The 27173-nt window shown below is 44.6% G+C and overlaps 1 protein-coding gene and 2 pseudogenes across 1 annotated transcript; 1 reads left to right on the top strand and 2 right to left on the bottom strand.

The window, feature by feature from the left end:
* Positions 1 to 101: 101 nt before the first annotated feature.
* LOC130393112 (pre-rRNA 2'-O-ribose RNA methyltransferase FTSJ3-like) lies at positions 102 to 8052 on the bottom strand. The gene is given in 22 exon segments (XM_056603701.1): positions 102 to 838; positions 967 to 1061; positions 1560 to 1743; positions 2132 to 2234; positions 2509 to 2603; positions 2690 to 2822; positions 2924 to 3008; positions 3164 to 3311; positions 3715 to 3914; positions 4285 to 4417; positions 4682 to 4864; positions 5085 to 5171; positions 5556 to 5656; positions 5902 to 6006; positions 6189 to 6259; positions 6262 to 6303; positions 6418 to 6612; positions 6767 to 6866; positions 7390 to 7469; positions 7590 to 7636; positions 7747 to 7852; positions 7995 to 8052. Coding segments are annotated over 20 exon segments (2475 nt in total). The 5' UTR covers positions 7615 to 7636; positions 7747 to 7852; positions 7995 to 8052; the 3' UTR covers positions 102 to 528.
* Positions 8053 to 8532: 480 nt separating this feature from the next.
* LOC130392725 (phospholipase A and acyltransferase 1-like) lies at positions 8533 to 10120 on the bottom strand (annotated as a pseudogene).
* A 2447-nt stretch (positions 10121 to 12567) lies between these two features.
* LOC130393479 (mitofusin-1-like) lies at positions 12568 to 26009 on the top strand (annotated as a pseudogene).
* Positions 26010 to 27173: the final 1164 nt, after the last annotated feature.

The following is a 27173-nucleotide window of genomic DNA, read 5'->3' as shown; positions in this document are numbered from 1 at the left end:
ATCGGCTTTGAAGAGATGCAACTTCATTTTAAACAGTGTAAGCATTCATGTACATGCATATATATATATATAAATCCAATAGTACAAAAAACTATTGTAGATGTTTTTTTTATTGGTTATCTATTGCAAAATATGCAATATCAGCTAAAGGTTGGCAATGATGTGACATTTACAAACATTTGTAATATTACGTATATGCATTCATATTTTATGTGTATTATAGAGCAAAGTCATCCATTGATTGGTTTTAATTAGCCCACACACAAATAGCCTATACAGAGAGAAACCGACATCCTATAATTAGCCACCTGAAAGCTTTCCAAACTTCACGAGACTAATGCATCATCAATGTGAACGTCAACAGGTTATTATAAAAGGGTGTCAACTTTGACTTCCACCAACGACACAAGCCAAAGATGTGACCGCTGTCGTGGCTCTGTGGATGCCCTCCATTCAACCTCTCAGACCCGTCTTCCAAAGAACAAAAAGACAGAAAAAGAAAAAGTCCACCAGTCACCGGTCCAAAGCTCATTTTCCTTTCCTTCCGCCCTTCGGTACTCTTCCTTTCCCTGGTTTGGATCCCTTGGGTTTACCGCCCATACCGGGCTTGCCGCCTTTGCCTTTCCCGCCTTTGCCGCCTTTGCCGCCTTTCCCGCCCTTGCTGCGCTGCTCTTTGCGCTGCAAGCCCCGCATGTCCTTCTTCATGCGGCTGTCCACCACCTTGAAGTGTCCCTTGACGCCGGACGGCCGGCCCACCCTGCCCCCCGAGCCCTTCTTGGCCACGACGTACGTCACCTCCCGCTTCTCCTCCTTCCCCACGCCCGCCTTCTTGTAGATGCTGTGGGAGGACGAAACGACAAGAGAGATGGTTCATTCGTAGTCGCGAGCCAAGATGCTAATACCATGGACGCTAATAGCATGGGCGCTGATAGATATATACACAGCATTGGCGGTGGTTTGCCGTACCTCTTGAGCGCGGACATTTTCTCTTTTTCGGAGATGTCGACTGTGTCCACCACGGCCTCTGCCTTCTTCTTCGCGGACTCCATCTTCTTCATCATCTGGAGACGCACACATAGAAATAAATTAAAATCTTAGCAAGAGCAGCATTCCTTTTGACAACCTCCCCTTCAGTCACGCAAACTAACACTTTCTATATCCAGACCCTTCTCAGTGGTCAAGAAGAGAACATAAGTGCCATCATACGAGAGCTGCTCGATAATGGAAAAAAATAATCACAACCGCTTTGGTCAATATTGAAATCACGATTATTCAAACGATTATTTATGAGTTTGAAAACATGATGCATTTCTTCCCTCCAAAAAACACTTTGTAAATGAGTACTTAAAAACTTCCCCCTAAAGAAAATACAGAAAACTTTGAAATAGAAAATGTTGAGATTGAAAATAATGAAGAAATAGTTTTTTGCGTTGACGCAAAAATCGAAATCGCAATACATTTTTTATTAATCGCACAGCCCTACATCATATTCCTCTGGCTTTGGACCGTTCAGATGAACACATCCAAGGGTGCCCTGTGCTGCCCGCCCCCCCTCTCACCCTCTTCTTCTTCCTGGCCTTGGCCTCGGCCACGCGCTTGATGGGCCGGGCGTTGATCTCCTTCCACTTCTGCTTGAACTCGTCCACCATCGCCTGGGTCACCGGCACCGGCTTCTTGCGGTGCTTCCGCTCGTCGTCGAAGAACCACTCGGGCACCTCCCACTGGCCCTCGGAGTTGGCGAACCTGGGGGACACGCCACCATGGGACACGGGGTCAGTACAGTGGTACTCAAACAGCCACAGCGGAATAATGGTTCGGCGCTCGCGACCCGGAGGGTAGCACTTGGATGCTATCTTTTAAAAAAACAAGTGGAAAATGCCAACCTAACCACACACACAAAGATTTTCATTTCGCTATGGTACGATTATAATGTAATAGCAACTGCTAGTATCGTTATGGTTTTGTTCTGCCGAATGTGGACTAAGCTTTCAGAAGGGATTTTGAGGGTATATTTCTGCAGAAGACAGTCTGCATGAGTTTGTGTTCCCTTCGCGGGCCCTTTTAATAAATGTCATCAAACTTCAAACAATATCATCTGGGTGGGATTAGACGAAGGTCCGGTCACACACACCTGTGGAAGGAGTCGTCCATGAGGTCTCTGCCCCGCTTCTTGGACGAGGCGATCTGACAGCCCAGGGCCAAGCCTTCTGCATCCAGCACTCTGTGTCTCTTGTCTGGCGCAAAGAGAAATTAAGAGACCTCATTACACACCTGAGATCCCTCATTCAGAGCTGACTGAATGTAAAAATTATCATTTATAAAACACACTTGAAAATCAGGTCCCATTCAGGTATGCATTTATTAAATATCCCACACTGAGTTATCAATCCGATTCAAGAGGACGTTCCTAAACCTAGCAGCCTCTTGAGTTTGATGCCGGCTCTGGTGATCTTGAGCAGATGAGCGAATGTCCCCCCATTTTAAAGTAGGGTCGAGGGTTGTACTCACTGCTGCGCTCCACGGGAACAACCTGGAAGTCCTCCTTAGCGGCTTTGGCCTTCAGCCCGCCGGCCCCTTTGCCTCGCCTCATTGTCGTAATGTCCCTAAAAAGGCACAACAAATATTAACCAAATGTGCTTCATTTTTTTTTTTTTTACCAGGGAACACAACATGAATAATGATTTCTTACGGTTCATCATCACTACTGTCCGAGTCCGAGTCACTGTTATATGCATCCTCGGTTTTCTGTGTTGGTCCCGCCTCCGCCTCTGGTTGGTCAGCTGTCACCTCCCCTTCCTCCACCTCACCCTCACGGCTTTGTTCTGAAACCACAAAGGTTCTTATTGTTATTACGAAAAATGGATTCATGAGTTAACGCTGGACCTTTCCCAATAATAACAACCATAATAAGAAAGATTATAACCTAGTGCCTCCTGGCTCTGCAGCTTCTCGGTCTGTTGGAGTTCATTCTCCGCGTCCTTCTCCAGGTCGATTTCGGAGAAGATCCCCTGAAGAGTAAACAGCCGTCTTCGTCAAAATATATCCTCTAAATCCATCTTCACGTACAATCTAGCTACACCACACACGTTGGCTTATGTCCCTTCTGTGCGCATCTGAGAGACAAAGACAGGAAGGCGAATTAAAGGTGAACAGTCAAACAAACCTTGCTGAACCACAGGTTGGTCTCACGCTCTCTCTTCACATCTTTGTCTTCAAAGTTCACCAGCAGACCTCCTGGGCCCTTCTCCTCCTCCTCCTCCTCTTCCTCCTTCTCTTTCTCGGCTGCTGCCTTTGCCTCCTTCAAGGCCACCCTGGAGTACAACAAAACGCAGTTTACTATACAAGCCAATGAAACTCTTACCTCAACCAACCTTGCCGGCGTAATTTTTTTTTACTATAGGGGTTATTTATTTACTTCTGCTATGTTTTATTTTTACTACCCTTTTTATCTATAAATATTGAAATCTTTACACTAGGAAGTGTTAGCGAGCTGTTCTACAAAGGGTTGGAAAGAATTATGATCTATACAAGATATTGTTTTACATGGCATTATTTGAAACAATTGTTATTGGGGCTACCATAAGAGATAACAACATAAATAAAATTAATTTAATAAAGAACAAAAACTACACAAAACCTTTCTTAACTCGGCATACAGTTTAGACTCCGATCCAGTGGTTCCCCTCAGACCATAAGACACACAAGCGCCCTTACTTTTTCTTCTGCTTCTCCAGCATATCCAGCTGCATCTCCTGCTCCTCCACCTCGTCCCTCTCTTCCTCATCTAGGTCAGAGGCCAGGGACATCTTGTCCTCCTCGTTGTCCTCCTCGTCTTCGGAGATGTGGAAGTGCTCCTCTCCCTCCACCAGGCTGTCAGCAGCCAGCATGTCCCCCTTGGAGATCTCCCCCAAGGCCTAGAAGGAGGAATGAATTATGGCCACAATTAAGGCTTATGCCACTTTAAATTAAGCAATATTTATACTATATACACATGTCATTAATGAGCAGGTAGGATTTTGCATCTCGCCATAAGATGCCTAGGGGTAGGTTTTGAAGATGGGGATTGAACCCATCCTGTAACCATTGTCTCCTCGACAATCGAATCGCTTATGCTAACAGCAAGGGGTTGTGTGTGTGTGTGTGTGTGTGTGTGTGTGTGTGTGTGTGTGTGTGTGTGTGTGTGTGTGTGTGTGTGTGTGTGTGTGTGTGTGTGTGTGTGTGTGTGTGTGTGTGTGTGTGTGTGTGGTGTGTGTGTGTGTGTGTGTGTGTGTGTGTGTCACACACCTTGGCCTTGATGCTACTGAGACAGAACATGGCCGTGTCCTCGTTGTCGGCGATGGAGACACCGGGCAGGTCCATCTTCAGCTCCACCCTCTCCCTCTGCTTCCTCCTCTCCTTCAACAGCTTCTTCTTCTTCCTGCAGGGACACGCAGGCCCACGGGTGCATCAGTCAGGACCCTCTTGGGAGTTGTCATTTCAAGGGATGTATATCATGGTTTCACGTTGACCACAGAGAGGGTACATTTTTGCAGACTATATTCCAAATATATACATGTTTTAATCTAACCACACCCCTAAACAACCTTAACTTGTGTCACAGCGCCAATTCTTTTAAATGCGTTTCATTGATTGATACGACATATCCATTAGGAACACCTGGGTATCCGTTGCGATCCCTTACCGTCTCAGATCGGCGATCTCCTCGGCCTTCAACTCGGCCAGTTGCGTCACCATCGCCTCGTTCTCCGCCTCGTCCTCCTTCTCCGTGGCGGTCTCCCCCTCCCCCTCCGCCGCGTCCACCTTGACGGGCTTATCCGGTTTCACGTCGGTGTCGCTGTCGTCGTCCTCCTCGTCAGAGTTCAGGCTGAAGGGGAATGAAGAAAAATAAATAAATTAAACATCACATTTTGTGAAATTATTTTATTTTTTAAGATTTATTTTCATATTTGTTTACTTTTTATAGAGTGAGATAGAGAGGAAGGTTTGGGAGATAGAGGGGAGGACATCCAGCAAATGACCCCGGGCAGGAATCGAACCCGGGTCACTGAAATTCCACCAATACTACTGACGTGCTGTTGGCTTACACAATCTCCTGGTCGCGTTGCTTGGCCTCATCCTTGATCTTCTTGGACAGATATCTCCTCAGCTTGGTCCGCCAGTTCAGCAGCAGACTGTTGTTGGAGGGAAGGGAGAGCAGGACAGACGGATTGAAACAAACGCAAAAAAAATAAAAATAATTATTTTAATAAAAAGCCGACAGAACAATACAAAGAAAAGAGTGATCGATACCAAAAGTTGAGGCGCAAATCCTCAATATTTGTTATATATGATTTACGTAGTATCCATGCTTAGTTTTAAACATTCCAATTATTACTACATCGATAATGTTCCTCACATATACCAGCTAGATAGCACTTGACCTCATGTTAAACTTTGCACGACAACCCATTGGGTGTAAAAGCACCCAGCAAGTGTAGCATATTGTGTGCATAAAACTAGTTGAGAAAAACACTTGACTAATTCTTATTCGCAAATACATCCCAGAAAAGTCTTACCGGAGATCTTTGCGGCCCAGCACCTTGATGTCACGGCAACACTCTTTGACCTCGTCTGTAGTGATCTCCTGAGACTCCAGCTCTAGGCTGTCCAAAGTGATCTAGATGGCAAACAAAACACATAAACTTTATTACATATAATGGAAAGCAGAACTTGAAGGTATTAAACCGTCCAATGGTCAAAGACCAAAGGCAAGCAATATAGGTCACTTGTTTTTACAGTACACAAGTCAAGGACAAAGAGACCTACAGAGACTGCTGTAATTATAATTAGAGGGGGTTTAATGGGTCAAGTTAAAACTTAAAACTTTTGAATACATGGGTTGAATATCATTAAGCATCTTACCGTGCTGGCCTTGCCCAGGAAATCCACAGGGTTCTCAGCTTTGAGAAACTCTGACAGTGTGAAGCTGTGATAGAGGGTCAGATCACCATCGGTGTATCCCTCCGCCTTAAACAGGGGAAAGCATGTTACTTTTTGCATTTAAGGAGCCGAGAACAACCTAATCAACCCTCAATCTGAAATGGATGCAGAACCCAACAAACCCACTGTTCATAAAAGGGTCAAAGTGATTAAGAAGCTTCTATCTATTTATTGTACCCATGCGCGCACGTCGATGCACACACACACACCTTGGGCTTCTTGACAGGGATCAACTCCTTAACGGTCTTGGCCTGAACCTCCACCTCTTTGAAAGCATGCTTGGGTCGAAGAACTTGCTGTCAATCTTGTCCGGGGCAAGGAAACCTACATAGCCAGAGAGAACAGGGCCATCCCTCAGGTATCAAGCCTATGACCAACAATGAACACCCAAAAAATACGCCTTGTTAAGGATAAAGGGTGTATGTCGGCATCACTGACCCTGACAGACCACGAAGATCTCAGCAGACTCATTTCGGGAGGCCTGGGGCTTGGTGGCCTGCACCTTCTTGAAGAACTGCTGGAAGATCCAGAGCAGCGGCTGGTAGTCCTTGGAGCGGAAGACCTTGGTGATAAAGGAGCCCCCCTTGTTCAGGAACTCACAGGCCAGCTTCAGGGCCATGAGGGTGAGGTGAGCTGGAAGAACAGAAGGAGATTTAGCTTTGGCATTGAGAAGATTACTCTGGGGGATTTAATAATAATTTATGAATGCATTGGATTATCTTAGGTTTCCCTTAAAAATAAAACAAAAAGTGTGGAAATGTTTGTTGAATAATTGAAGAGTACCTACCCTGGGTGAAGGCGTCATGCTGCCAGTTGGCACCTACGTTGGGCGCACCGTCATTGAGGACAACATCCACCTTCCAGGTCTGCAGCTCCTTCCGAATAGCCTGGGAACAAGACATTTAGTGATCTATTATTACATTATTTAAGTGCTGGGCAATCGGAATTTAAGTCAAAGTCAGTGAACTTTATTGTCAGACCAACAAGTTACATATAGAGGACCAAAATTGCGTTTCCCCATACTCCAAATTTGCTATTAACATATTTACTACACAACATATAACATAATAGTGCAAAAAGACTTTAACTAAAATACACAACATATACAGACTCAATATGCGAGTTACTTCGAATTATGTAAACAAGGGAAGGTAATTAACAATAATTACTATATAAAGCACAAACAATTTTTTTATAATTCAATTAATTTTCAGCAACTCTACAAAATACAACTTATATTAACTTGGTAAGAAAATATATTGATTGTAAATAAACTAGGTCTTCATTGATTTTCCAATATGTGCATCAATTTATGTAGGACGTCATGTTTATTACAGATGATAGCAGGACCAGCTCCGACGGAATCAACGTCTTGTTCGTCAAATATAAATGTGAGAAAGGCTCTCTCACCTGTTTGCATTTGTCAGTAGTGATGTCTTCCTGTAGAGTCACCACATTAGGGATAGCTCTGATAGGCACCAAATCCACACCTGTAAATAAGGAAAACATCTCAAATACTGTCAACTGTACAACGCAAAGTATAAAAAGTCAACACTGAAGTGAAGGCAGAACACGTATTTGCATAACCATTATCAGACCACCATGCTTACCAATAATGAGGCTGGAGATGGGCATAAACTTTGAAGCCACTTGCAGCCTGTGATAGGAGATAGAATAAACGTGTAAGTGCTTAATTCTATCGAGTTGGTATTTAAATGTGGATGTCAGGGTTGTTTGAAGTCAGTCGAGACTCGAGAATGTACTCACCATCCGCCTGGGGCTGCACACAAGTCAACCAACGCTCTGGCTTTTTGTAAAAACTGGAATTTACGGTTAAGCTGAATTAACTTGAAGGAGGAACGAGACCGATAGCCTGTAGGAGAAAACAGTAAATTATCACATAACAGATCAACTTAACAAGTAATGCTTCTGATTGATATACCAACATCTACTGATGTCATGCCAACAGGGCTAGATTCTAAGTTGCTAAAATAATCCGGATCTTAAATCCTTACCAGTTTCTTTGGCCAAGTGGTAGAACTTGTCCTTCCTGGCCTTTCCTATTTTTGATTTCTTTCCATTTGTTTCCTTTTGATTTTGTCCAGTAATTATATGAAAATATTTTCTAACCGATCAAAACCCAGGGACCACACATCCCTGGAACAAAACACGTGTGGATCTCTGGGCGCATCTATCTAGTCACAGGTCATGCGGTCGTCTTCTTCGCGAAGTCCTTTTGGCATTACTGCCATCTAGTGTTCTTAACCGTAGCATACTACAACAAAGCTGTTCTATTTTGTCCGTGAGTAGTGAAATTTGATATGTGATATGTTTTGCCTGCTTTAATATACAATATGCAAATCATAGTCAATATCAAGCAAAGTCTTCATAAAGGAAGCAAAAACAAATATTAAGTTCCTTTGTTGGTATATATTAATTTATTTATTTTGAAATGCAATTGCCTTTATTGTCATCAATTTTCATTTTAAGTTTAGTCATGTGGCCATATTAGTAATAGAAATATGCTCATCAATGCAGAGAGGAAGACAGCTATCAGAAAGGCCTGTTTCTTGAACGGTTGTTGATGAGTCCCAGCACAGAAAAGGCACTGGCTGCAGCCGTCACCAAACCAATGGCCCTATTGCCCCGTGTTGCCTGTGGAATAATATATGTTAGCATATGGCCTGAGATAATTGTATGTACCATTACCTCATTTGTAATACATTTGCAATGACATTTTAATCATTTCATATTGTGGTACAGATTGTGTATATATATGTAACGTTTGTAATTGGTGGAGCATAGCAATCCCAGTTCACGGTTCACAAACACAACAAGCTAAGGTCTCGATAGAAGCAGAGGTCCACCAGCCTACTACCAAGCTACACACCTGTTGGCTTGTCAAATAGGTTGGTCATATCACAGTACTCTCATGGTAAATTAATGAGCTGAGAATCAGAAAGGAAACAAGGATGTCTTGTTCTTGGCTTCCTAAGGCCCGTGGCTGGCTTGTAGTGTCCCCTGATGGATCAGACAGTGAAAGTGAAGTAAAAGTGAAGTCTACAGACCTGTTCAGACACCCTCCCCGTAGCGCAGCAGCGTGACAAAGTGCTCACAGTTGCTGCCAGGAGGTCATAAGACACTTCCTGGCCAATGAGCACTGAGCACGCTGGATGATTCAGAGCAGGCAGGGGTGTGTGGTCGTCATCGTACTTGTTGTGACACGGTATGAGTCACCTCGACCACCTCCTTCAGCAGCTGCATGCGTACCACCGCCTTGCGGCTGAACACTGATTTACATGGACATGGCAGCTGCTGGACCTCATCTGGGATGGGGAAACAAGGGGGCGGGCCACACATCAAGGTCATCAAAGACAATAAAGGAAGCATGCTTGTGCATGGGTGCATTTCAATTATAGGAACCATACAATATAAATGTTTAGGTTCAACCAGGTTTTACCGCAGTCAAACAATACTAGAACGACTAACATCAGCGGTTGCATACACATTTTCAGAACATGCCCACCTTGATATATATTGGAACCTGAGAAGATGAGAGCCAATTGAGAATAGTGGGTTACTGACCAACAGGTGTTAAGTTGATGATGTACCCATCGCCAGGTAGAGAGCCCAGTGCTGATAGGCTGGTCTGAAGATCTCAATGAGATCACCTGGCTGGGGGTCACCAGGGGGGTCCAGAAGGTGAGGGTCATTAGAGGCCATCTGAGAGAGCAAGGTGAAAGAGCAGACTGATATTAAGGTTATTCAGCGCTCTAATTGAAAGACACCTTTATGTGTATGTTTCAAAATTTGGAGAGAAAGAAAAATGGTACACAAACTCTCCTCTCTCTCTCTTCTCTCTCTCTCTCTCTCTCTCTCTCTTCTCTCTCTCTCTCTCTCTCTCTCTCTCTCTCTCTCTCTCTCTCTCTCTCTCTCACCACAACACACAACACACACACCACACCACACACACACACACACACACACACACCACACACACACACCACACCACACACACACAGAAACAGACAGACACACACAGAGAATCACACACAGACACACAAAGAAAAAACAACAGGCCAAACAGTTGCACAGATATTTTCAGTTTACTTACAGTTGAGTGTCCTTTCTGTTTATCCATCCACATCATGCTTCCACAAACTTTAAAAAAAAAAAGGAAAGTCAAATCGATATGTCGCTTTGTCAATATCACTTTGATGTAGATGTATATAGGATTGATATGCCAGTGGTAAGAAAATATGTTATTAACAATTGCAATATTCACCATCCATTCATTGCATAGGTATTAAGTGAGGGACAGAGATCTACAAGTTGACCCCAAGAGAGAGAGAGAGAGAGAGAGAGAGAGAGAGAGAGAGAGAGAGAGGAGAGAGAGGAGAGAGAGGAGAGAGAGAGAGAGAGAGAGAGAGAGGAGAAGGGAGAGAGAGAGAGAGAGAGAGAGAGAGAGAGAGAGAGAGAGAGAGAGAATGCTGGATCGCATGTTACATAAAGGGCAAGGGCAGCCTCATAGGAACACACAGACAATACACTCTGGCTCCAACGGACAATACATCCATACGCTCTTGTGTAAAATATGCTGCCACAATAGCGTCCACATAATGGAGAAACAGAGAGAACGTTGGAAAATTGTAATAAACATTTTTTGGTTAAAATATACTGAAGAAAAGTTAAATTAATTCTCTATTGCAATAAAAACATAATACAATATTTATTTGTTTGGTGAATTCACAATATCTGCCATACAATTCCAACATTATCTCTTAGAATTGCAGGCCCATCAGCAAATTCTACATCTTTTGCAAGGGTAGCTGAATTGAAATCTATATCTTCCTAGGAGAGCAATAAGTAAATCCATGTCATTACTAATACATGATCCTAATTCAACGGTTGAAAGCATATGCTATTGTTTGTAGTATCTCTTTATTCAGCACTGGTATAAAATACATAAAACATTTATTTATTTTCCAGTTTAGTCAAATGATTAAAGTGAAAAAAAAGGAAGACACATCGGGCCAGTTGAACTCATATGGCATACTTACTCAAACGCTAGCAGCTTTTTCTTCCTGGTCATTTTAATTGTCCATAATTGTTTAGAAAATCACATAAAAACTCCAAAATAGAAAGAGAGAAAATAAAGGATTATGTCCAACGCCGAACCACCAATATCGCAAAAACGACTGAAATTAAGTTGATGTCCTTCCCTTATATGATAGAGGTCCTAGTTCAGGTGTTTGAATGGTTTCCATGCGGTCTCGTTGAGCATTGGCTTTGAATAACGGAGCCAGCGGTCTATTTGGGGGGGTCACTGAGGGGGGCAGGGGCGTTGCGTGTCGGGGCGCTGTCCCATTCACAAACAGGCAGCGACAGTTTAACCATAGCACTATTGACATTGCCCCAATGTATTGGTGTGTTCAATTGAGCGTCGTTTTTTTTTTATTAATGCATTACATCGGAGTCGTAGTTTATAATAACTTATAATAATGTCTGGAATTATACCAGAACCGAAAAAACAGCCAACACATTGTTTTCTGTAACAGCAAGGTTGGAATGATATAATAAGACCATAGATTGCATAAAATAGATAAAAAAACGTAAAGCGTAGTGAGATGTCATTAATTTGAGTGCGGCAAAAGAAAACAACCGCTGATAGTAGACAAGATTTGAAGCGTTTGGTCATGTATTAGACGTCCTATGAATGTAAAAATTTCTGGATCCGGACAAACAAAAGACCTAATTGATTTAATTGATTACATTCATACGTTGATTGAACCGATTATCTGTTTTGAGTGTAAGCGTAAGTGAGAGAGGCGGGTCAATCTTTACTTGGATACATGTTGATTGGCTAGTCAGCCGCAAGCCCAGGTCACAGTCACTAAGCCCCGCCCTCATTCTCGGACTGCAGTGAAAGGATAACAAATGGAAAGGTTAGCAAGGATGTCACCCTCCTAACGCTTCGTCTAGAAGTCGAGTCTTGAGGAAGATTGTTTATCATTGTGTGATGAAAATAAAGCACGGAATATCTTGAGGATTGCGGTAAGCAAAGAGCGAACTTGAGCTTGACAGCGCTGAATCGTTGCGTGTAGCTTTAGCTAGCTCGGCGGCAGCAGTAGTCAACATGCGCTCATTTATACAGCAATTAGAGTGTTATTTCGTTTACAGAGAGACAAGAGGGTGAATGTGAGCAGAGAGTTCTTAGTCGATGACTATAACAATACTTGATTATGTGGCAACTGTAGAAAAACGAATGTGATGGCTTCGATACGTCAGCCACGACGACTGTACAAGTGCATGAACTGGTAGTGACCTAAACTTCGTCAAAACCTAAACGTGACGTATGTAGCAGTTAGGCTAGTGTCGGTTTCGCATGTTGGGATACTGTAGTAGAGGGCTTTCAATAACGTTACTCTAAGTCAGAGTTGTTTACCTCCGAAAGTAAGATTCAATACCTGTCCGTCCTGTAGCATAACAAGGTCAAATTATGAGGCTATTCCCGTGATGGGGTCTTGGGTCACAACAAGCTTCTTGAATTCAACATTTTGTCCATTCATTTCAACTAGATTTGACATCATGGCTTCAATCCCTTCACTAAGACGAACTGATTCCGCCAAGGGGGATTTATCTCCCTGAAGCACTTTGTTTTGGCAAAGAAGAAGATAAGTGATGTGTTTGAGCAACTACTGCAGTACGTGAAAGAAAGTTCAGAGTTTGTTGAAGGTGAGAGACTTAATGCCTCAAAAAATTACATCGGATGGTTGAAGGTCATTTTCTTTCTGATTTATTGGAGTTTAATTGTACATGTGTTTGCCCATGTCCTTTCTAGAAACCTGTCAAAATAAAGCTTTGGAGGATATAGCAAGCGAGGACCAGAAGATAGAGATCCAGGCCTATACAGACAAACTGACGGTCATTAAAGAAGTTCTGGCCCGTAGACACATGAAGGTGGCCTTCTTTGGAAGGTAAGTGTTCTATTCATCCCATATTCCATTCTTCTTTAACATAAACACAGTTTTGAATGGCAGGGTTAACCTGGTAATGGGTGTAACCTAATATGCATGACGTACTTTGTAGTATTTTACTTTCACTTTTGTTCCATGAGTGGATTGGAGGCGGACCCGTCTGTGGGTTGTACTCATTTTTTTATAAGCCAGAAAAGTTATCTCCACTCTTCTGATATGGAAACATGATACACATTGGTCAATCTGTGCACAACTTGCCTGTTTGCATCATTGTTTTGGTGTGAGTCTAGCTTATTCAATCTATACTAGAACTGCCTCTTTTAATATGACTCTAATGTTACCAGACTTGGTTTTCCTTAAAGGTTGCATACAGTTGAACAGTGAGATTTAAGGTACCTCGTTAACCAAAGTGATTTAACGGTTTATCCAAAACTCTTTAAGTTTTCCACACATAAGTGTGTGAGTGCACTTCATGTACCTGTGTTTGGAGAATTACTGGTAGTGTGTTCTCCCTTCCAGGACCAGCAATGGGAAGAGCACGGTGGTGAACGCCATGCTGAGGGACCGCGTGCTGCCCAGCGGCATCGGCCACACCACCAACTGCTTCCTGAGCGTCGAGGGAACCGACGAGGACAAGGCCTACCTCAAGACCGAAGGCTCCGATGAAGAGAAGAGCATCAAGGTGAATTTTCCTTTCTTTGTGTGTAGTGCATTCATCCACTTCTTTCCATGTAGGGGTTACATATCTTGTAGAGGGGGTCCAAGGTCTAATGGGGACATTCATTTATGACCAGAACTACAGATTAACAGATCAGAAAATTTAGACTGGGCATTTGCTTGAGCTAGGATAATAGTAACTGCCCAGAAACAGACCTAGGAAGTAGAAAAGTATGTCTTCTTCAGTGTCAGGTGTCTGAAACACTGTGAGCTTGTGCAAGGGAGTTTGAGTGCAAGGGAGACGGGGAGGTTTTGTTCTCCTCATTTTGAACCTGCTGAACTGGCTTGAGTTGGGACGAAAACATGACAGTAGGGCCACTATACACAAATAACATCCCAGGTTTTTTGTCCAATGCCTTATTTCTGGTGGGGGGGGGGATGCCACTCAGTTCTTCAGAGGAAACACTTGCTTAGCTGAATAAAGGAGGGAAGGCGGGAAGCATGGTATAATGGCTAGGGTAACTGGGTTCCCTCTGCAGTCTAAACTTGGAGGGCTAGCTCCCTACCTGCTCAATCATGACATGTATCCGAATTCACTGATAAGTTGTTTTGGAAAAAATGCATCAACTCAAATGACCAAATATAAAAAACAACAATATACTGATGGGCGTAATCTTATAAAACGCCACATTAATAAAGCGTTTGTGACCTTGTAGACACGCCGACGTTATAAAATGTGACCCTATTGTAGGGCGTGCTCGATTATTGAAAAAAAAAAAAACACTTTGTAAAAAACATTTAATGAATAAAATATAATAATTATAATAAAAAAGAAAAAAAAAACTTTCAACTTGAATATATTAGTTTTGGGAGATGGTTTGACCCAAATATCGAAATCACGATCAAAATTTGGTTAATTGCACATATCTAGGGATGGTGGTCTCCTTCTTTCAGACGGTGACCAGCTGGCCCACGCCCTCCACATGACGAGAGTCTGGACGCCGCTGCCTGGTTCCGCGTCCTTCTGGCCAAAGACCAAGGGTGCGGTGCTCCGGGACGACCTGGTGCTCGTGGACAGGTATCCCACGTCGGTTGGGGTTAAGAGACGTTGGAGAATAGAAGATATCTCCTCCTAAGTATGAACAATCTAAGTTGATAATTACACAGTTCGACCAGTAGATATATAAATGGGTCTTTAATTCAATTCATGGAACATATTCATTATTAGGCTTCCTTGTAGTCGTTATCTGGATGGCTGTATCATACCATGATCTCTTTGTTATATTCTGGGGTTTGGCTAAAATCCCTGACTAATGGCTAGTGCTAACCTTATGGTAATTGCAACAGAATAACCGTCATCAAGATTAGCACTGGCTGCTTTGTATGAGCTCAGCCTTCACTTTGGTTAGCATATTTTTTTAATCGTGAGTTCTAAGTTTTTGTTAACCATTTTGGAACCTTTTGAAAATTACTTTTATTTTCATGCTGCCTTGAAAAGACATGAACTAGGTTATTCGAGATTCGGCCCAATGGATTTGTTTGGTCCCTAAAGTTCGATGTCCTAATGCATGGTTTCAGGGTTGATCCACCATTGTCACAGTGTTGACTAAAGGAGACGGCATATAGGACTACTCTGCAGGCATCCGATTATACTGCTTTCGTTTTCTTGAACACTCGTTGGCATGCAAGACATTAAAACTCCCTGGGGTTGTGTCCTGCTCTCACCAGTCAGCAGCCAGTTCAAACCTGAATCAAAAGTGTAGTCTTATGACACATAGTTTGTGATCTTTCCTGGTCGTCTAATTTTTGTTTGGCACATAATTGAAAACGTTACCCTCCGCTCTGCTTCCTCAGCCCCGGGACGGATGTTACAACACAGCTGGACAGCTGGATAGACAAGTTCTGCCTGGACGCAGATGTGTTTGTGCTAGTGGCCAACTCCGAGTCCACACTTATGAACACGGTGAGTGGGGGAGGATGTCATCGTCGATGGGGCCAAGTTCTGCTTCATGATGATACCCATAAATAGTGTGGGTAATATTGCAGCACCGCCACAAATGTCACAATGGCATAAACAACGGATCTGTTTCATTTTCACCTGCGTCCTGTGAAACCGTTTTATCTGAACCTGACTGTAGTGCCACCCCTGATGTGAGTTTGTGCTGCATCCTGAATGGTGGGACTACTGATCTCCTAAACCAATCATTGGCACCCATATCATGTGTGACCCAAGGCTGTAGGTTCATTCTTGATCTCCTAGGGTTGATCTTTTAAGCAGGCCGGACTCTGGTTGTGTATTCCTTGGACCATTGGGCCATACCTTCCTGTGATACGTAGTGGATTTATCACCCATGCAGTTGAGGCTGAACGTAGCAATATCAATAAAAAAATCATGACGAAAGAAATGTTAACACAATTTTAACCATAACTCTGCAGCCCAAACCCATAGCAACAAAACCACATGGGGTTTCATAGTTCTAATGGCCACGGTCAGTTTGGTTTAAAAAAAAGGACCAGGTTGAATAGCCTGTTTACTCCAGCTCTGGTACTACATGGCTCGCTCTGTTATGACACAACCCGCTCTGGCATCCGGGCAATGAGAGCCAGTGCTCCCAGCCACTCAGGGACCTCTGCATCCCTGAGCTCCATGTCCCAGTCACAAGGCTTAAAGGAGCCGGCCATGCATTCCACACAGGGCGGTTGTTTATAGGTCCCCGAATGAACATAGGGAATAGAATGAACGCAGGGTTAGAGTCAATGGATAACCTGCTGATGAAATGTATGTGCAGTGATATGGGGGTTTATGACCGTGTGCTGTGATGCATTATGTCACACATACCTGTCCCATGAGTATTTGATTTATGTGGCTACACCCATAAATAAATGGACGTTACAGCTAACCCAATCATAACTGTTGGGGGGGTGGTCAGGAGCTCAGGAGGCAGAGCGGGTTGATTCCGCGCAGCTCCTCCTCGAGTGTCGAGGTGTCCACTGAACAAGGCCGCTAACCCTTACTGCTCCCGACCAGCTGGCTGTCGCCTTGAACGGTTGACACCGCCGTCGGGTGTGTCATTGTGGGCATGAAAGGGTAGGCAATGTTAGGGAATATTGTAAAGCGCTTTGGGTACAAATGCTCTATCAATGCAGTCCATTTCCATTGACCACCTGTTGACGCTTGACCACTGCGTCCCTTCAGGAAAAGCACTTCTTCCACAAATTGAACGAGCGGCTTGTCCAAACCCAACATCTTCACCTCAACAACCGCTGGGACGCCTCGGCCAACGAGCCCGAGTACATGGAGGACGTGAGTGTGGCTCCAGCTCCTGGTTTTGGGTTCTGGACGTGAAGCCACTTCACCACTTCTGTCGCCAAACATCCGGTCGTCCCATAGGAGGCCATCCTGTGCCCTTATTAGGGCTGAATGATTGATCGAATTCAAACCGACATTGCGATGTTATAGAATATGCGATTTGCAATCGCAAAGGCTGCGATTAAAAAATAAAAATAAAGTTATAAAAAAATGATCTGATAATATAAATTCATGCATCAATTCATCTCAACACAAAGGCCTGGCCTAAGGAAAGAGCCGTTTATATGTTGACTGCTTCCAATGTTGTGTTGGTCATACTAGAGAATGATTTATGGCTTGTTATAAGGAACACAGGAACTTTAAAAAGAAAAATCGCATACTAAATCGCAATCGCAATATCGGTCGAAATAATCGCAATGAGATTAATCATCTCCCCCAAATCGTTGAGCCCTAGCCCTCGCCCCTCCAGGTCAGGAAGCAGCACACGACCGCTGCATCAACTTCCTGGTGGAGGAGCTGAAGGTGGTGGACCGCGAGCAGGCGCCCAACCGCATCTTCTTCGTGTCGGCCAAGGAGGTGCTCAACTCCCGCATGCAGCGAGCGCAGGGCATGCCCGAGACCGGTGAGCTTCCCTCGTCCCCCTCCTCCCGGGAGCAGGCCGGAGGGCGGGCTGGAGGGGGGGGGGGGGGGCTACTAATACTTAAGACCGAAATCCAGAAAGATTTACGAGATGCTGTTAGAATGAAAAATTGCACGCAGTACAGATGACCTTTTAAGATGGGAAAGGTACAGTATGTAACAAATTGGCTGTGCTAAATCATAAAAATGACTAGGATATGTCTTCACATAGTAAGGAAACATGCTAAGTCAAAACACTAGCTTTTCCGACAACAGTGATCGATCTTACTGGCAAGCTGTTAGAAGTGTGTGTGTATTGTGTGTGCGGGTGCGTGTTTGTGTGAGAGAGATGTTTGTCATGTCATGTTTGGCAAAGTGATGCAGATTCCGTAGTGAATCACAGTCCAGAGCACTATGAGACAATACGGATCTGAATCACTTTGCCCAGCATGAAGTTGCTCAGAAAAAACAGACTTGGCTTTACAGCAGCTGAAATGACGATGACACTGTGTTTACACAACACAGGATCTGAGGTCACGTAGTAGTCACCTGTAGTGCAGACGGTCCTGTATGTAGTGCAGGCTACCTACTAACTACTACGCGACCTAGGCAGGTTAGATGTCAAATGAGGAGGATATGTGGTGGCGGTGAATAATGATGGACACGTACACAAAAACACATGTACAAAGATTCAGATATCGGTTTACCACATCTATGGGTTAATATGAATGGTAACAGAAACGATTGGATGGTCAACATGCCCTCGTTTGACTCTCATTTGCCTGCCGTTGCCGGCAAGGTATTTTTACTGCCACTCAAACTGTGTTTATGTAAAGTAAAATCCACATGAAACTGCACTGGCAATGCTTACACACCGTGCTTTGTTTATCAGCATGGCTAAATCCTGAGTGCCATGTCAAACCAAACAAATTCTGATTACCATTCACTATTTAGTCATTAGGGTTGACTCTTCTCAAAATAAATGTTGAAGCAGGTCATTAAGGAGCAGTTTGTGGGGCTGAGGCATCATGCTCTAGGCTACCTCAATGAGGTTTCTACAGGCACTGTTCTTTATAACGTCATTTGATGTTTACCTCTTTGTGATCTGAAAGAGGAACGGCTAATGGTGTGTGTGTGTGTGTGTGTGTGTGTGTCCAACAGGAGGGGCTCTGGCTGAGGCTTCGAGGAGAGGCTGAAGGAGTTCCAATGCTTGAGAGGAGGTTTGAGGCAAGTGTGTGTGTGTGATTGTTTGATTGTGTGTGAGAATCGTTCACATTGTACTACATCTCAATATAGAGGGAGGTTTGGAGCGTGCAGCTCTCTAACATCCTGGTTTAACCCCTCGAACCCAGACTCCATTCTTTGTGTGTGTGTGTGTGTGTGTGTGTGTGTGTGTGTGTGTGTGTGTGTGTGTGGTGTGTGTGTGTGTGTGTGTGTGTGTGTGTGTGTGTGTGTGTGTGTGTGTGTGTGTGTGTGTGTGTGTGTGTGTGGGTGTGTGTGATTTAGTTATACATATATAATTGTGTCAGTGGGTGGTACATTTTTCTTTATGTGGATGTATCTAACCTCTTCTTTCTACTCTATCTCTTGTCTTTGAATGTATTCATGTCTCTGGCATTGTCGTTGTCCTAAACCAACTCTGAGAATCAACCTTTGCAGTCACCACAGTCTAACCTTTTGGCGGTGCCCCTGGAACACCACAGCGCTAGAGGCTCTGTACTAAAGATAACTAAGAGCCGTAGAACAGTGCAGAGGCTGCTATGGAACTTCGATGTGCATTAATGCCTCAGCCTGCGTATTCATTGCTGAAGTCTAGATTTACTAAGGCGAGGAGGTGCCTTCCATTCAGTTTCATTTCTCTATTCGGTTTTTTTATATCATTTTTTATCTGCACTTTTCTTTTTAGTTATTTGTATTTTTTCAGTGCATATTTCTTATATTATTCATGTTGACATTGCTCAAATAAGTGTATGACAGACAAAAGCAGTACTACTGTTGATTTTTTTTTTACCTTTTCAGAGCATTGCATCAGTATGTAGCAAAAAGGCAACCTTTGCCTGCATAAAGGGGCCATTATAATGGCTGCTGGTTGAATTCCTAAATATATCTCTTAAATCAGTAAAGTCACCCTTACACACACCGCTCCAGCTCATCATGCATGTACAACGAACCGGTCTGGCAGAAAAGAAATCCCATGATAAATGACATTGCATTCACCTAACCAGTAAACCATAGCTACACATTATGCATGCTCCAAAGTCTTATTTCACGTTACGTTGTTTATCATTGGTTGTATTTCTGTTTCTTTCTATTTAAGTACGTTACAGTTGTTGTCTTTTTCCTTTTCTCTTGCTTTATCCACACGTTGCCGTGACATTACACTGTTGGCCCATGGGGGGAGACAGGACACACACTCTGCTGCAGCCTTCGTTCTCCTCCGCGTTTATCGGAATGATCGCTGCAGCACCAGGTGGTCTCGTCCGTACTGCGATCGAGCGGCGTTTGTGTTCGCCACGTCGCCACCCACGCGCTCGCTCGCTCGCTCTCCCCGTGGTAATCGTCCCGACAACGTGTGTTTTGTTTGTGTGTGTGTGTGTGTGTGTATGATGGCCTCGCAGGAGTGTATCTCGCAGTCAGCAGTGAAAACAAAGTTTGAGCAGCACACTATCAGGGCCAAGCAGATCATAGAAACGGTCCAGGGAATCATGGACAGCATCAACATTGAGGCGGCCGAGAAGAGGTGAGTGGACCCCTTCTTTCTCATTGGCCGGCTTTGCCGCCACTCACCCCCCGTTTAGGGGGTCAGCGTGCAGCGTGGAGGGGGTCTCTGAGGAGGGCTGCCCTTTTATTTCTAGAGAACTGATGAAGACATCTGGTGGAAACACTAAAAAATACCACATTATTTATCTAGGTTATTAATAGTGTAAGCTCGCTGTTGTAAGTGAGCGGAATATAATTCGGGTAGGCTAAAGTAAAGGTGAGACTGGACTGGACAACCTCTGACCAGCTCTCTTTGTGTATGTGTGTGTCTGTCTGTCTGTCTGTCTGTCTGTCTGTCTGTCTGTCTGTCTGTCTGTCCAGAGTGGCAGCGCAAGAGGACAGGGAGTACCAGATAGACCGGCTGGAGTTCGTAAAGAACCAGCTCAACCTACTGATTGACGACACCAAGAAGAGGATCAAGGCCATCAGCGAGGAGGTGGCGTCCAAGGTCAGGCTGTGTGGTAGGGTGTTGGTACCAGGCTGTGGGCGTGGCTAGATCCCAACATTTCAAACAGTTACAATTCAAGCGTGACACTGAAACCTTCTCGCTCATTTAAGTTCCTTTGCTAATTGCAAAGTTCACTTCTGATGATGACTAAGCTTTCATTCATATTTTTGGGGGGTTTCGATTGCTCCAGGTGTCCAGTGCCATGGGGGAGGAGATTTGCCGCCTAAACGTGATCATCGACGAGTTCCACGCAGATTTCCATCCTTCCTCCAATGTGCTCAAGATCTACAAGTCGGTTAGTAGCAGCTCCTCAACCTCTCAATTCTTTGCAATTAAACGGTGTACAGCTGTGTCATTCTGTCACCAAATGCTCAACATTCCCGATTTTGATCTTAAGAAATGAAATATAAATTACAGAACAGCTGGATACATATTTGTACATTGTTTTCAGTTTGAACATTTTCGATTTGAAAATTTTGGTGTTTTTCTTTACGGCGAAATTTTTAAGTTCTCAGTTAAAAAAGTGTGAGAAATGTGAGATAATTGAATTTATATACCATGTTTCAAACTCAAAAATAATCGTTTGAATAATCGTGATTTCAATATTGGACAAAAATGATCGTGATTATGATTATTTTTTTCGCTAATCAAGCAGCCCTAGACTCTTGTGCCGTTGACCCCACTGAAGAAGGGTCGGTTCTCCCTGACTCTGTGTCTCGATCGCCCTTCCCCAGGAGCTCCTGTCCCACGTGGAGGAGGGCATGGGCAAGAACCTGGCCTTCCGCTGCTCCAGTGCCATCAACGCCTCCGTCCTGTCCTACCAGAAGGACATGATAGGTACAAACACGCGCCACGCAACAGTAGCTCTGGGGGTTAGAGCGGGTTGGCTGGTAACCGCAAGGTTGCTAGCTCGAATCCCGGCTCCTCCTAGCTGAGTGTCTGGGTGTCCCTGAGCAAGACACCTCACCCTAACTGCTCCCGAAGAGCTGGCTGTCGCCTTGAAATGGACGACACCGCGCTCGGTTTGTGCGGTGAATGGGTGAATGTCTGGCAATATTGTAAAGCGGTTTGGATAAAAGCGCTCTATAAACGCAGTCCATTTACCATTTACCATGGAGTGTAGCACTAGCTGCTGGATCCGTTCAGGGTTCACGTGTGAAGCTGTTTAAGAAAGTGAGAGTCCCACTCTTTTTAAATCGATGTCCTATCTATCTTGGTATTCCCTCACGGACCGTCGTTGTTTTGATGGGTTTTGTATTATAGTTTAGCCCTGTTGCCTGGTGACTATTCAGGCGGTTCTACATCAAAACTTTGCGTGTGCTGGTGAAATAGGTCCCTCTGTCTCAACAGCCTTTCTATGGAATACATAAAAAATTTCGACAGATTCATGCAAAGGCTTACAAGTAAAATAAGACATGTTTTGAACCAGGACAGTGAACTAGATCGACCTTACGGTATGTCGCTCCAGGTAGACTGTGTCATTAGCTTTACAGCACTGCTACTTATCCTGGTTTCCTAGTTATTCGGTCCAAAATAGATTCGTAACCATAGTTGGTACTTCAAAGATCCTGTAAAACACTTGACTTTGTAGTGTGTGTGTGTGTGTGTGTGGTGTGTGTGTGTGTGTGTGTGTGTGTGTGTGTGTGTGTGTGTGTGTGTGTGTTGTGTGTGTGTGTGTGTGTGTGTGTGTGTGTGTGTGTGTGTGGTGTGTGTCTCTATCAGTGTGTGTGTGTGTGTGTGTGTGTCTATCTGTGTGTGTGTGTGTGTGTGTCCAGCTATATTTACCCCCTTTAACATTGAGGCCTGGCCCCCCATGCGCTCCAGGCTGAGCACATGTCATGCAGAGACGTACCAGCTGTGGCCGGGAGGAGGATGAGAAGGTGTTACCACACCCTGGGGCTCAGAGATCAGGCTAAGGCTGATCACAACAAAGGCCTCATTACTAGGATGCCTTAACGAGAAGCGTACTCTGATTGAGGCATTATCTGGACTGAAACACAAGAAGTTTAAGAAAAACAAGCTTTTGGATGATGTGGGCGTTTAGGGTTTAAAGTGTGAACTACAAATACATTTGTCAAGATTATTGGCATAAGCTCTTCTATGTCTTCCTTCGTTTCGGTCACGAAAACATGTCATTTGTTTAAAGGTGACATATTATACCACCAGGTGTGAGTGTGATTAGCCGTTACATGCCGTTTTGGAAATCGGCCTCTTCTGACATCACAAGTGGGCGTGTCCACCTAGATGTATGACGGATAGATCAGTCGAGCAGCCTACTTAAAATGTATCCACAGCGTCTTTCAGGTCCCAGGAGGTATTGGGATTTCCAAGTGGGAATTGAACTCCTAACCCTCACGACGTGGTGTAATGCCGTGCTCTACCCGTGGAGCCAGAAGGGACCGGACTGCCGGGACTGACGGCTGTCCCTGTCCCTATCCCCCCCCCCCCCCCCCCTCCAGACAACATGCTGCCCCTACTGCCCTCCGTCAGCCAGGGCCAGATCCACATGCTGGTGCCCAGCCGGAAGTTTGACCTGAGCTACGACCTGAACTGCGCCTCGCTCTGCAGCGACTTCCAGGAGAACATCGAGTTCCAGTTCTCCCTGGGCTGGTCGTGCCTCGTCCACCGCTACCTGGGGCCCGCCAACGCACAGAGGGGCCCTCAAGCTCATGGACCAGAACTTCCAGGTCGTTCCAGTCTGTCCCCACGCTTCATCCCGTTTGTAGGATTAGCGTGGCGCCAAGGGCCCTCGAGACAGGAGAGAGAGAGAGGGGGGGAAAAAAGAAGGGGCCCATGAATTCTGTGGTTCCCATGACAACATCTAAACCCCCCCCCCCCCCCTCTGATCCCCCAGCCAGCGCTGACGGCGGCGACCACGCCCACCTCCGGCCCCCCCGCCCCCTCCAGCGCCGTGGCCCTGCCCAGCCAGGAGGCGGCCGTCATGAGCCAGGAGGACCTGATGGTCGCCGTGGCAACCAACCTGGCGTCCATCACCTCCCGCACCTCCGTGAGCGTGCTGGTGGTGGGAGGGGTGGTGAGTTCCCCACGTTTAAATCGCATCTCCGTAACCCACCGATTTAATGAAGTAGTAGTAGATGAGGTGGCAACACACTCACTCACTCACACTATGACAAGCACTCTGGGTACCTTGAAAGCGGCTATATAAATGCATATGTAAATTCTCTCTCGCTCTCGCTCTCTCTCTCTCTCTCTCTCTCTTTCTTTCTTTCTTTCTTTCTTTCTTTCTTTCTTTCTTTCTTTCTTTCTTTCTTTCTTTCTTTCTTCTTTCTTTCTTCTCTCTCTCTCTTTTTCTTCTCTCCCTCTCTTTTTCTTCTCTCTCCCCGTCGTCCGTCCCCCTCTCAGGTGTTCCGGACGCTGGGCTGGCGGCTGATCGCCTTGTCGGGCGCCATCTACGGCACGCTGTACCTGTACGAGCGGCTCACCTGGACCACGCGGGCCAAGGAGCGCACGCTGAAGCGGCAGTTCGTGGACTACGCCACGGAGAAGCTGCAGCTCATCGTCAGCTTCACCAGCTCCAAATGCAGCCACCAGGTCCAGCAGTGAGTCCCCCCCCCCCCCCCACCACCTCCCCGACCTCGTCACACCGCCTGGCCCTGATAGGAGAGTCTTTATCGTCCTCGAGTGGCAATTGGTTTGCAAACAGGAGTCGACACAGCCCATACACATCATAAAACAAATGAAAAACATACAACATACAGTAGATGCAGTAAGAGTCCATCACGCCTTGTTAAAGTGTGTGCAATAGCAGCTAGGCCTACAGCTTGTTTAAACACCAAACAGCTAAAGGGAACATTCGAATCCGGATATCTATTTGATTTGGCCCACCTATTGAGTCAACACACCATGACATGGGCTTTAATCAAGGGGCAGTAGGGAAGACTTGACACTCGTCAAGGGAGAGCACACCTTCCCTAAAGCCATATGCTGCTGCTTACTGGGTACTTGATTCAATATTTTTCTGCACAGCATCACTTGTACATGCGTGTACATAACAACCCTATTCTGTGATTTTGTTTACTTTTGATTTGATTTGTACAGGACGGTAATAAGAATTAAGTGGAGATAAAGATTTTAAAGAGAGAAAAGCTATAAAGATAAAGCCTAGAAATTAGGGCTGAACGATTTGGGGAAATAATCTAATTGTGATTATTTTTTACCAAGATTGCGATTGCGATTTAATGTGTAATTTTTATCATTGATGAAGTTCCTTATGTTGTATATTATTCACTAATAAGAAATACATCGTTTGCGATTTGCACACCGCGTTCTACTATATCGCAAATTTGATTTGAATTCGATTAATCGTTCAGCCCTACTAGAAATATACAATTAAACGGCCAAAAGATGATGTAGGCACCGTGGAGGTAGAGGCAGAGCAGGGGCTGCCCCTCTCCATCCACGGCGGGGCAGCCGTTCACGTCCCCGATCCCGGTACTGACCCCCCCCGGTGCCCCCCGTGTCTCCAGGGAGATGGCCACCACCTTCGCCCGCCTCTGCCAGCAGGTGGACCAGACCCAGAAGGAGCTGGAGGCTGAGATCCGCCGCCTCACGGCCAACATAGACCAGCTGGAGCACGGTCCAGAGCCACTCCAAGACCAATGCGGTCAGTGGATGAGTTGTCTGGGGGGGGGGGCCCCACTTTGCCCACACATGACTGGCCCGTCCACGGTTGTGGGTAGGGGTAGGCTGGGGGCGGGTTGAAAGCTAGAACTGCATTTTTGTGTATTGCGGTCATTTTTTTGCTAGAGGTTTGCTATTGCAACATGGCTGGAGATGGGCCAATGTCATTTGTATTCCCCGATTTGTAATACTTCCTGTTTCATTTGTCGACTCTTTTATAAGATAACCTACTACGCAGTGAAAGCTGCTTTGAGGTGCCAGTGAACCAAATCTTGTTTTTTGTTCATATGTCTTCTATGATCTTGAACATAGTTCTCTATGCCATTTTGTCCCTGCAACACTAATATTACAGTAATTAAATATTATTCGACCAACCAGCAAAAAAAAAAGTTACTCAAATCCATGAACCGTAACCATTTGGACACAAGCTCCCTCCTTCCTCGAACTCTCAGCCCAAAACGATTTTCATTTTTAATCTTAATTTTTTTTTAATTTGTGCCAAAACCTTGTTGTTCACCTTCACTTAACAAATCTTTTTTCCTCCAGACACAAAGCCACCAAGCTGGAGAGCCAGTTGGAGGACTTCATCACCCAGTATCTGCGCCTCCCTCTGGACTGATACACCTTTCTCTCTCCCGCTCCCTCTCTTTAATATCTCCTGTGGAGTCTTCTTCTCCACCCCGCAAGACCTCGGGCCCGCGCCTCAAACCGTAGCCACTTTTTGATGTGGCCTGAACCCTAAGTAGCCCGCCCACCCCCACCATCGCTCCACTTCTCCGAAGCCCGAGAAAGGCTCTTACCGTGAGGACAGGCCGTGTTCAACACGTGTAATAAAGGTGTATTCCCTGCCTTCCTTAAGGAATAGATGAAAGGACTAGTGGCAGCTAAACCAATCCCCCAGAAAGACCGCCTTAAAATCTCCGGCAGGATAGTCTTTGGGGGGGGCCAATGTTTTACTCCACTCCCATGTTTTTCTAACTGTGAATTAGAGATTTTTTTTCCCAGACTAACTTTTCATTAGTATAAACAGTTTGAGTGTGTGTGTATGTATATGTGTGTGTATAAGAGAAGTATATGTAAAAAAAAACGAAATTGGTTGATCTGTTGGATCTATGAATCAGTGTTGGTCTTGCACAGAGTTAAAGTGCATGCAGAATGTGTGAGGTTTTGATGAATCATCAGATACACGGAAGAGAACAAAAAGAGGCATTTTCTTTTTGGGACTCAATCGATACCGTGTAGATAAGTCTTTTGATACTGCCATGCATTTTCTAAAGTCTTGTCGTTTATACCCGTTAGACCAGACATGATTTTTGTGAATGAATGCGTTAACCCTTCTGATTTTCCAGGACGTATTATAAGAAACTGAGTAAATGTTTGAAGAAAATATGGTCTGTTTGTGTGCTTTTGCTTTAAAAGTTTTATTCTTTAATCGTTTGCGTCTTATTTTGAAACTGAATTGGTCAACTACCAAAATTCACCACAATATTAGGTCAAATTTTTTGAAAAAAGGTTGAAATAGGCGACATGAAAAAAGCCATAGTTTGAAGTTGCTGCAGTGTACTCTACTCAATCTTATTACTTTGTGCAAAAACTGGCACTTTTATTCTTAAGCCACAAAATGAGGACAGATATTTTGGTTAAAAGCTTTTTTTTTTTATTGGTTACGATATCAACTCATGGCAACATCAGTATCACCACGCCACTGTACAAATACAAAAACAGAAAACAAAAAAATTGGTGTGAAAAAGACTATAAAAATTATTCCATAACAAGTGATTAT

Source organism: Gadus chalcogrammus, chromosome 12 (assembly GCF_026213295.1).
Source record: "Gadus chalcogrammus isolate NIFS_2021 chromosome 12, NIFS_Gcha_1.0, whole genome shotgun sequence".
Taxonomy (NCBI): domain Eukaryota; kingdom Metazoa; phylum Chordata; class Actinopteri; order Gadiformes; family Gadidae; genus Gadus; species Gadus chalcogrammus.
This window is presented reverse-complemented; position numbering and strand designations above follow the sequence as displayed.